This window comes from Limulus polyphemus, unplaced genomic scaffold, assembly GCF_000517525.1.
Source record: "Limulus polyphemus unplaced genomic scaffold, Limulus_polyphemus-2.1.2 Scaffold3224, whole genome shotgun sequence".
NCBI lineage: Eukaryota > Metazoa > Arthropoda > Merostomata > Xiphosura > Limulidae > Limulus > Limulus polyphemus.
Genome location: NW_013668834.1, coordinates 99,674 through 111,291, shown reverse-complemented (window position 1 = coordinate 111,291; position 11,618 = coordinate 99,674). Strand labels below are relative to the sequence as shown.

At 31.3% G+C, this 11,618-nt stretch overlaps 1 protein-coding gene across 1 annotated transcript in view; it reads right to left on the bottom strand.

Annotated features, from left to right (window-relative positions):
• Positions 1–7,395: 7,395 nt before the first annotated feature.
• LOC106468925 (ubiquitin-conjugating enzyme E2 S-like) overlaps positions 7,396–11,618 on the bottom strand; it is a 17,030-nt gene continuing 12,807 nt past the window's right edge. Inside the window, exon 4 of the mRNA XM_013929377.2 lies at positions 7,396–9,773. Coding sequence (XP_013784831.1) covers positions 9,462–9,773 — 312 coding nt within the window. The 3' untranslated portion in view covers positions 7,396–9,461. The remainder of the gene's footprint in view (positions 9,774–11,618) is intronic.

The following is an 11,618-nucleotide window of genomic DNA, read 5'->3' as shown; positions in this document are numbered from 1 at the left end:
ACCAAATCTACATCCTTACCCTCATCTACATCAGCAGTAATCTTTTCAAAGAATGTTAAAAGATTTGAAAGGCATGATTTTCCCTCAGTGAAACCATGTTGACTATCCAATAAAAGTCTAAGCTTTGTTAAATGACTTTGCAAATCAACTTTCCAAAATTTTTCCCACAACTATTTAGGCTAATGGGTCTATAATTACTAGGACAATTTTTATCACCTCCCTTGAAAAGAGGAGTTACATTAGCTAACTTCCAATCCTCTGGTACCTACCCACTATTTAAGGACTGACGAAAAATAGTAGCAAGTGGCTCACATATCCAATCTTTAACTTCCTTCAAAACCCTTGGGAAAATATTTTCTGGCCCAGGAGCCTTATCATTTTTTAAACTTCCCAATTTTTTCTTAACCAGCTCAAAATTAATGCAGTCATCTTGTTTTATCTCGTTTCCATTTATCAACTGATCAAGATGTGGAATACTGCTTAAATCTTCATTAGTAAAAACCGAAGAAAAAGTAAAATTTAATAACCCAGCCATCTCATAATCATCAGATACTAGCCTTCCTTTAACATCCCTCAAGGGTCCTATACCTATCCTGACATTTTGTTTCCCCTTAATGTATTTAAAGAAATCATTACTGTTAACTTTTACATTTTCAGATGAATGATGTCACAAAGCATTTCTACCCATTGTCAAAAATTGATTTCTTTGGAGGCTTTATCTGGGACAAAATAGTTTTCAGTGTTAGATTTGAAGAGTTGATGTTGTCAAGTGCAAGATGAGAAAGAACAGCCTTTACTTCAGAAAAGGGTTAAAGCAATGTTTTGTGTTACCATACGAATTATTTATTGTACCCACTACAAAATGACTAATTGTGTGTGTTCTCTCTGGACTAGCTTGGAATGCCATATTCATCTTCTTGAATATCAGTCACAAATGGGAAGACCTTCAATGACTTGTGAAAGGCTAATCACTGAATTTATCAAAGAAAAATAACCTGAAACCAAATTCCAAGTGTGAATTTTTCCATCAACAGAAGTCTCCTAGGACATATATTCAGTAGAGAGGCAGTGTCTACAGAATGAATCTTTTCAGAACCGACCAACACTTTTTTTTCCATGAAAAAATTTCAAATATCTTGACTTGTCCTCATATGACAACCATTCCATTCCAGGTATCAACTTAATAGCATTTCTCTGAACCCTTTCCAAAATTTCACTGTCCTTTCTAAGGTAAAGAGCATATGACTGAACACAGTACTCCAAATATGGCCTACTAAATAACCTATACAATAACTCATCGACTATTCCTTCATCTATGTCAATGATATAAATCGAAAACAACAAAGCCCAACACTGAGCCTTGGGATACCCCACTTGTAACATAAGTCCAGCTTGACTGTCCTCCATTTATAACAACCCTCTGCTTTCAAACCAATTTTCTATCCAATGAGCCAATCTATCCCTCACACTTACACAGATAATTGTTTTAACAAGCCTTTTAACCCATTCACTGCAGCTGGGATGTATATTTCCCAGTGCACATGGAAATATACGTCCCACGTGCAGTGAATGGGTTAACATGGTGCTTTATCAAATGCTTTCTAAAAATTCAGATATAAAAAATCCATACACACATACATCCTCATCTACATAACCAGTAACTTCTTCAAAAAATATTAGTAATGTAAGATATTCCCCAAATGAAATAATGCTGGCTATTTAAAAAAAAATTAAACATTGAAATGACTTTGTAAAACATTTTTTAATCAGACTTTGAAAAGACTTTGCCCATCAATGATGAGAGACTAATAGTCGTATAATTAGTGGGACAATTTTTATCACCTCTTTTCCAAATAGTGGTAACAGTAACATTACCCAACTTCCAATGTTCTGACACCTGCCTGATATTCAATAACAAAGAAAAAATAATATGAAGTGGCTCACATATCCAATCCTTAATCTTCAAAACCATTGGATAAATATTATCTGGCCCAGAACTTCATCATTATTTAAGCTTCTAACTTTTTCTTAAAGCTCAGAATTAACATGATCATCTTTTTTCTATCTAACAACTGTTCAGGATGAAGAATATTGCTTAATATAACTCAGTCATCCCATAATCATTGGATATTAGCCTTCCATCATTTATCAAATGCCCTACTCTCATCCAAACATTTTGCTCACCCTTAATATATTTAAAAAAAATCCTTACTACTGATTTATACATTTTATAGCTTTTACAGTTTATTCATTTCATCTGGTGGTCTATAAAAAATTCAAACTAAAAGCCTTCTCCCCATATAACCACTAAGAGAAACCCAAACAGATTCATCTTCATTGCTATTAGCTTTGCTATTTTCACATTATATAAAAAAAAAAGTCACTCCTACACCTCTTTTTTACTACTCTGTCCCTATTAAGCCTATAACACTGTATTTCAAAGAAATCCTATCATCATAAATGTCTAAATTTAGCTAAGTTTCAGATATTCCAATTACGTCAAAATCCTCCATTCCAATCATGCTCTAATATCAGTTTAGCCTACTACTAAAACCACTTTTGTACTTTCAACATATTTTGTTCATTATTCTGGCCCTCACTGACATCTAGTCCAGTTTAAAACTGTCCCTACAGTTAATATCCCTTGCAAGCAAACTAGCCCCTAGCTTATTGAATTGATCCCATAAATCCATCCAACTTGCTCATCCTTACAATATTAGCCTACGACAAGCATTCAGGCCTGAGACTCACTTAACCTAACATTCCCTACATCATTAACCCTTATGCATACTACAAAGACTGCAACACTATAACACTTGCTCTGTTGGTTAAGTCCTCCACCCCTACCCCAAGATAGCATAATTATGTTCTCCCTGTTTACTCTATCCATGTGCTGTACTAAAGAATCACCTATAATTATAACCTCCTTATGTTTTACATTCACATTCCTACTCGTTCCTTTTATTACCCTTACCTCCCCTAGTTCCTCATCTGCACAAGCTAATGGCTGAAATCTATTACTTGAAAGAATCTGATCATTATAAATAAATCCTCTAATACTAGCCCTATTAGTACTGTTTTCAATTTCCTGAGTCATTATAAGCCACTGTATCTTTTGCATGCAAAAGCTTAAGTTCTTTAAATCTTGCTGCCATTTTCCACAGTTTATCCTTTACTCTATTTAGGATAGCCTTCAATTTCTCCAAACTACCAACTATATATATAAATTGTATATCTTCACTACTAGCTTCCATAAATGTGAATACCAGTTCCAAGTTACCAAATAAAACTCATTCCTTACACATATCGTACCTTACTAGCACTACATTTACACTACTTTTAACCACTGTAGCTTAATAATAAATAACACTAAATACAAGTAGCCTACTGATAACACTGTTAAGCCTAACATTTGAGTTAAATATATTAACACTTTTATTATTACCTTATCTTTTCACTAAAGTAACCAAGTTTGTCTTTATAACAAGAAGTGTCAAATAACCAGTCTTTAGATTACATTTATGTAATAATATAATTTATCCTGTTTTATAACTTACCAATAACTGAATAAGCTTAAATTATGGCTAAAATTGTTATTATACCCACTAACCCAAACTGTATTAAAATGTACATAAACATAACAACAGAATCTTCTACTAACCAGTACTTATTTCATTAATTACAAATTTCAGTACCACAGCTATGATGTACAATGCATTTCTAGTTACACTCAACTAAATGATAATTTAAACCTACTAATGTATTACATTCTCAGTAGTTATCAAATAATAATAATAATACACAGTAACTTATGCTTTTAAATTTAAAAAAAACACTATAAAATTTACAAATATTGAAATATACTTAACTTCTCCAAACGAATGTTATAACCTATAACTACAACTATTTCCTTGTCTTAGCATCCAAATCTTCCATACATGACTCTAATCTAAGAATTAAATCAGCAATTGATAAAATGAAAAGCCATTATGATGAAAATGTTACTAACAGGACTAGATTTCAGGATTGCCTGTCCATCTGGATTCTAAACTGTATTACAGCATCTTCTTAACCGTGGAGATGGTACTTTCACATCACCATGAAAGGCAAAGGTCATCCACCATGATTTTCTTTTGAAATACACTGGTGAGAGAACAGCCAACTGGCTTTATAAATAAATTATCTTAAACCTAAACTCTTAATTAAAGGTTCATTGATTATCATTTCTACTCTAACAGTACCTGAATATCAACCAATGGAAAAAAATTAAGATATGGGTTTTTACAGAACCATGAAGTTGTGTCCACAGCAAACTAAGAGTTAATGATTGACAGCTTGTTGATATACGAATCAGAAGGAAGTGTGTAATAATTTATTATTATGTCAATTTTTTCCCCTCACCAAATTTCAGTTAAGAAAATATGTATTGAGGCCTAATTTATTCTTTGGTTTCCTACTTCCACTGTAGTATAGCTTTGCAGAATTCACAGCCAATCAGTGCTGTTTTGAAAAACAAAGCAAACAAAATAGGCCTCATTTAGTGATGGAATGTAAATAGTTTTGGTTCTTTACTTACCACTAGTAACTTAAGATACTTCAGATGATTGTATAACATGTGACATACTGTCACAGTTAATTATTAGTGGCAAGCAAAGGACTATACATCAAAATCAAACAAATCATTCATAGTTATTAGTTTTAATACAAAACAAACTTGATATCAGAGCCACACCATGACATATCCCTAAGTTTCTACAAGCAGTATAGACCTAAACAAGCCTATGACCCTTGTCAGAACCTAAATGTTTGCCAAAAGCATCAAAAATATCTTTAAGGTGTGTAGACCCAGATCACGTGTCAATTTAAAAACTGCTCATTTCAAGATATACCGCGGCTCTTTTTATAAATAAAAAAATCTTCTCATACAAATAACATCAATCAAGTTTCTAGTATGTGCTATGAATCCATATTTTGATAGAAAGCAGTCTTTTAATTCTTCCTTTTCTTGGCCCCCATGTTTTCTGACCTGGATAATTGCCTAAACTGTATGACTAGCTGCAAATGGAGCCAATGAAATAGCTTTAGAAGTTGATAACATCACTTTAGCAACATCAGTTGAGTGTTTGGATTTATACCACAAATAAATGGTCCCCATCTGTAACTGAGGTATGTAACAGTTTTCGTTTTATAAAAAAACAAACAATTAATCAGAATTGTACTTTAACCAATAATTAGAGTCAGCAATCAGTTCTTATGAAGAACTTAGTAAATTCTGAGTTTGTATTTCAACAAAGAACTAGAGATATGGGAGAAGTTAGTAGCAATTTAGCTTTCATTTAAAGTTAGGCTCATATTTACATGGAACTTATGGAAATAAAACAGCTTCTTTATCACTGAGTAGTAAGACTTGACTTTGCATTTTTTATCTAATAATCCAACAGGATCTGCCTGACAACAGAAACTATTTCAACATGCAAATCAACAGTTTGTAACACTGATGTACAAACCTGTAATATTTTAAGTAAAAAATAAGGTTTTGGAGAATTCTACTCTGGTATGTCCGGTCATCATCCTAGGAAATATTTTTAATTAAATTGACTGATTTTTGGGAAAACTATATTTATATAAAATTATACACTTTTTACCCATGTCTTCGTATTTCCCACCCCATATAAAAACATACCAATCTAGTATTTATGAAGAAAACAAACACTTTCCAGATAAAAGCAATTTTTATTTTGTACAAAGTATGTTAACAGCACTAAAAACATTTAATACATGTACTGAATTATATGAAGATTTTATGCACACTGAAATTTTCTTAACACTTTAATACTGGTTTATCTTGGACACACTAAGCATACACAGTAGCAAAATGTTTTTTACTGTAAAAATTAGTTGTAATTTCATACAACTTTAAATATTACAAATGTTGACTATTTTTGTTTAAGTTTGGGTCTCTGATTTGTTGTATACTTCATAAAAGGGGATGGCTAATAACACCTAGTAACAAAATGTGTGCATGTATAAATCAAACAAAAGTAATTTTGTCTCTGAAATATACTAGCAGACCTCACAAAAACAAACTGATATTAGTACATTCGTTTAAATACACACACACACACACACACAGAGTATCAGGCATTTGAAATTTTCCAATTCCTTAGAATACTTATTTAAACAGAATATCTTAAATATTCTTTAGACAAGTCACTGTGAGGAAAATATCAATCATTTTGGAAGAAATGAATTTTTTTACCTCATATTTGATAAATGGAAACAAACTAATTCCAACTGCTGAAAATACTTTTAAGGTATTTAAAAACGTTTTAATTGCACTTCCTTGGTCTTAACCCATTAGGTTGTAAGTTCAATCATGATTTAGTTTTAAAAAGATAAATGCACAAAGCAAGAGTATTCAATCAGTTTTGACAACACTTGTTTATAGAAAGCCCACCACACTCTTAACAATGAAGTTTACTTATGACTCCACAAATAATGTAGCCTCAAATTAAAATTTATACTAATACATTCTGACATGTTGCTACACGGGGGCTTAAGGAAAGAAGAAACAAATGAGCTGATGAAATTAGTTTTATGTGTGTGTGTGTATATATATATATATATATATATATAAATAAATACAAAACATGTTTGTTGGCACCCTAACTCCTCCAAGCCTATTGGGCCAATCTCAACCAAAATTGAACTTAATGCTATTTCTATTTCGTAAAGCTTGTTGGTTAATTACTCCCAGTCTTTTGAGTCAACCTCAATCTTTACAGGTTGGTGCCTTAGATAATGTTGAATGAATATTATAAAGGGATTCAAGGTCAAAGTATGACAGTTGTTGGATTGTTTCTCAAACAACCATGCTTTTCTCATGGTCAATGAGAGGTAGGGTGCCTAAGGGTGGGATCACCTCAAAATCCTTATTTGTTGGTAGTTGGAAAGCAAACTGCAAATGTTGTTTATGAAGAAGCTTTGTTATAATTTTAAAATTTTTAGATAAAGTTTATGTTCAAATTATTAATTTGAAATATATGATTGCTGTTAAACTTAAATTGTTTTAATTAAGTTTAAACATTCCCCATCAGTTAATGGGTATTTCAGCTTGTACTATATAATCAGATAATTATGCTTAAAATAATTTTTAATTAAACAAATTATTTTTGAAATTATGCATTACCCCAGCTCTTTAATTTTCAACAATTACCAATATTATGGTTTCTTGTGTATTAATTAAATAATGTCTACTATACATTTATTTATTGAATTGATGCTGTAAATAAAACACAATTTTCAACTAAACAATTGTTTGTAATTCCTACCAGTGGTTGATTTTTAACACAAACACAATCAAATATGGAATCTCAAATTAAACACAAAGTACTATTAAAAATCATGAGCTTTATTTTTCAAAAGAATGTTTAATGAAGTGTTCCATGAAATATGATAGTTACACAAAAATCAGAGAAATTTTTAATAGGAAACACTTAGACTATGCCTCTTTATGAACCCTTTTGTGATGTGGAAGGTTTGTAAGAAGCAAAATTTTAACTGACACTTTCTTTCCTTGTAAAACAACTACGCCACACTTAAGACATAAAGAATGCTGGAGTGAACAATTAAAGAATCACAATACCAAGTGTGTCAGTGAAATTCCTCTGCTATCAGAACAGAAAGTTATAATTATAAAGTAATCAATGCTCAAGGTTTTGATGTAACCACCATGTTGTCCAAGAAATAAACATAAAATGAAGATAATAAGCATTAGTAGTTTCCTGCATTACATTATATCCAAGTCTCGTACCAGTATCCCAATTATTCATGAACATAACACCATTGTTAGAACAGGATAGGAATTGAAAATTTTATGACAAAATCCATACCACAACATCAAGTACAAAACGACTGAATAATCTATATCTCATGATATAAATGTATTACAGCATACAATATACTGCACTCTCTACTCATAAAACATGCATGCCAATAATGTGTTGTTGATCTTGTTTTATGCTATAATGGCACTAACAAATATTTAAAAACAGGTTTCACAGTTACATATTATACTTCGTAATTAAAACATATAAATATGTATATAAAAAGGGGATGACTTTTAATGTAATGCTAAAATTTTAATTCAGAATGACTTCAATTAAATTCAAGGCTAACAAAGACAGAATTTCTGGTATCTTACAATATACATTTATTGTCATCCCTGTATCAATTGAGTTTGCCTACAGATAAAGGAAAAGCTATTCAGTAAGGTGTTTAATCTTATTATTAGCACGTGATTTAGGCCTGGCTCTGTATACAAACTAACCTAAATTTTTCCTACTCTTCTACCATAATACACAAAACCAGAGAATTCCAGCTATATCCCACTATGAAGAACATAACAAGAACAGCTCACTCTCACATACCCATTCATTTCTTTGACCATGCCCACGTTTGAATCATTATACAACATACTTACATTAGACTTTATTCATTCTTCTGAAAGAGCCGTTTACATATTCATACATAATTAACCTTAAGTTATCCTTTGTTAAAACCATGTTGGCACTAAGATTATTACATACATGTTTACACTTGGCCAATAGCACTTAAATCTCAAAACAATGCTCATTTATTAAATTATGATTATTCAATAATTAATTTGAACAGTTAACCCTGTTACACTGACAAAATGCACCTACTGGTGGTGACTAAATTGGAAATCTTTGAAATATAAATTCCTAATTTGAGCTTTAAGAATAATTGGTTCCCCCCCACTAAATTTTACTTAATAAAACTATACATTCCAGTATTCTTATGTTAAATGTCCCATTAATAATGTCACATTTTACTTCTTAATACTTCCACCCTAACATATTAGATACGTAGATGGCTTAAGTAGCACATGTATAAATATGAGGGATTTTTTTCCCACAAACTCCAAATGATAAGCAAGGAATGAATAAACCAATTATAAATCCAAACACAAAGATTTATATCTTAATTTTTAAACATTAAACAGAAAAGTAGCAATTACTCTTCACTTTGTACATCCCTGATTAATTACTAAACATAAATACCCAGAGGAAAAAGAAACTTGGACTTATAATTCTGGGGACTTAATTTTTTACCTATTAAGCTAATTCACTTTCAAAAAGACACTATTTCCTATGCACCTTCTTCTCATGTTACAATGATAATGTAATGAAAGCCTAAATGATTTTTACTACTGCAAATATACATTAGTATTATAAAATATGGCAATTGATATGGGTTTTAAAATAGGTTTTGTTATTTTCCATTTTGTACATAAGGGGCTTCACAATAAAATGAACAATATACATCACACATTAAATGTGTACACCCACACACATACAATGGGCATACACGATATGTTTTTATTTCTGTATCTGCCCATCTCACTAATAATTAAAAATGGCTGACAATACATTATACCCTCATAACCTCTTCAAGGTTCTCTTCTTTTCTTTCATAATTTTCAAGTTTTTCTTTTCTGCTATTGTTTTACTTTTCTCAGAGGCATGTTTTTTGGCCATTGGACCTTCAACACCCTTGACTATGGTACCTGCTGACGAAGATGCTGGATCCATCTCAAGACCTTCTTTTGCAAGTTTTGGAGGGCGAGCATGAATTTCGGTCATCATTTTTGCTCGCTGGCAGTAGTCGTCATATCTTTCCAACAGAAGTTTTCCTGCCTCCTCATTTAGTGCCGATTCAGGATTGGGAACGATAAGAAGACACTTCACAGTCTAGAGAAAGACAACTATTTTTGAAAAACCCTCATTTCAATGCTTTCTCAATGGACAAGTCAAAAGGTGCATGTCACAACAATTTAGTTATTTTCAAAATTTAATGTTTTAATTTCTTAATTAAAGAGAAAATATTAAAAATGTTTTTTTGTCTTATTGCTCAGTTTATGTTTTATTATGCCTACCATACGTTTAAGAAATTAGAAACTGAAACAACAATATACCTATGAAGGTAGCCCCACCCACAACTCCATTCTTTTGAAACCCCTTGTCTACTCATACCTACTTCTCTTAAGTAAATATCTGTAATTAATAGAAAGAGCACATTCCAAACTATGTAAATCTGACAGTTGTTTCTAACAGAGTTGAAGGGCAAAATTGTATCTGGCTGTAAATGTTGAAGTCTATTGAATAAATCATTGCTCTGAAGAGAAACAAGATTTTTTAACCCACATATAGCTTAGTTAGAAAGCCAGGTAAATTACAATCATTTTGTGTGTACCAGTATAATGATTTGATAATTTTTTGTTTTTCAAAAATGATCTCTGAAATCCAAAAAATTAATTTGTTTTCTCCCTCTACTTTAAAGAATAAACAAGGCTTAGCAAGTATTACAAGAAAGTACAAATCAATTTTGGAACATCATACGTACTAGAAATTAATTTTTTTCTAGATACTTTTTACTTACAGTGTTATGTTTTAAGAAAATTAACTAAAACTTAAGCATCTATGATTAAATAATAATAATTAGCTGGAGTACCTGTCCGTTATACGGGTGACACAAAAACTTGTTTGTAACAAAGGGTAGGAAATTGTGCTACTATTGTTTTTTTTTAACATAATAAAAATTAAAAGTGCAATAAAAATACATAAAGGTACCAATAGTGAAAGAAAAGACGTACTGTTTTTAAGAATTCTATCAATAGGAAATTAGATGGGGGGGATCCATCTTTAAACAATCAAACTGCTTACATAATCAACGTTGTAATAATTTTTAATACCAAAAATTTTACTTTTAATAGAATATGCATGTTCTGAATTAAAATAATCAGTTGTGTAATTGACTATGTTGGATAAGAGAAAGAGATTTAAATAGAAAAAACTGCTTTCAAAATGATCTTATTTATCATGAACCATGGTAGTGGTCCATAATAGAGATCGTCCATTTGTTCTTCATTATTATTTAATACAAACAAAAGTACCCATCCCCAGTGAATGGAAAGTTTAAGTTAATTATCAATCTAAGTTATTTCATTTACTTTAAAAAGGTTACTTGTGTTGCACTCTTGGTTTCACTCACAGCCAAAACTCTGAGCTACATATACCACCCACCACGAAAAGTAATTGTTGAGCAATTCAATCATACTAAGAGCTGCTCAACAACAACATATGGTAAATCCACATTTTTATTCTTTAAGTTACGACACATTTTGAAATGTGAATGATAATGTGATTAATTTCTAACAATTTAGTGTATAATATCCTGCTTGCGCAGTAAAATTTGGCATCAACGTTATTCATGCATGTTCTCCTGTCATTTCAAAAGTGAATGTTGAGCTTTGCTGGCATGCAAAGCTATTCAAACACAGTGCAGGAAGCAACTGCCGTAAACGGGAGACAGATGAACACTCAGACAGACACCACAATTTGCAATATATATATATATATATATATATATATATACACACACACAATTACTCTTCCAGCCTACAGCAAATATGGCTGTAAGTATTGTACTAAAACCTAAGCAATATTACTAAAAGCATCATTGTACATTGTGTAGGGTAGTTTCATGTTTATTTGACTACTTAGCAAATAGCAGCAGCTGTATAACCATTGACACCT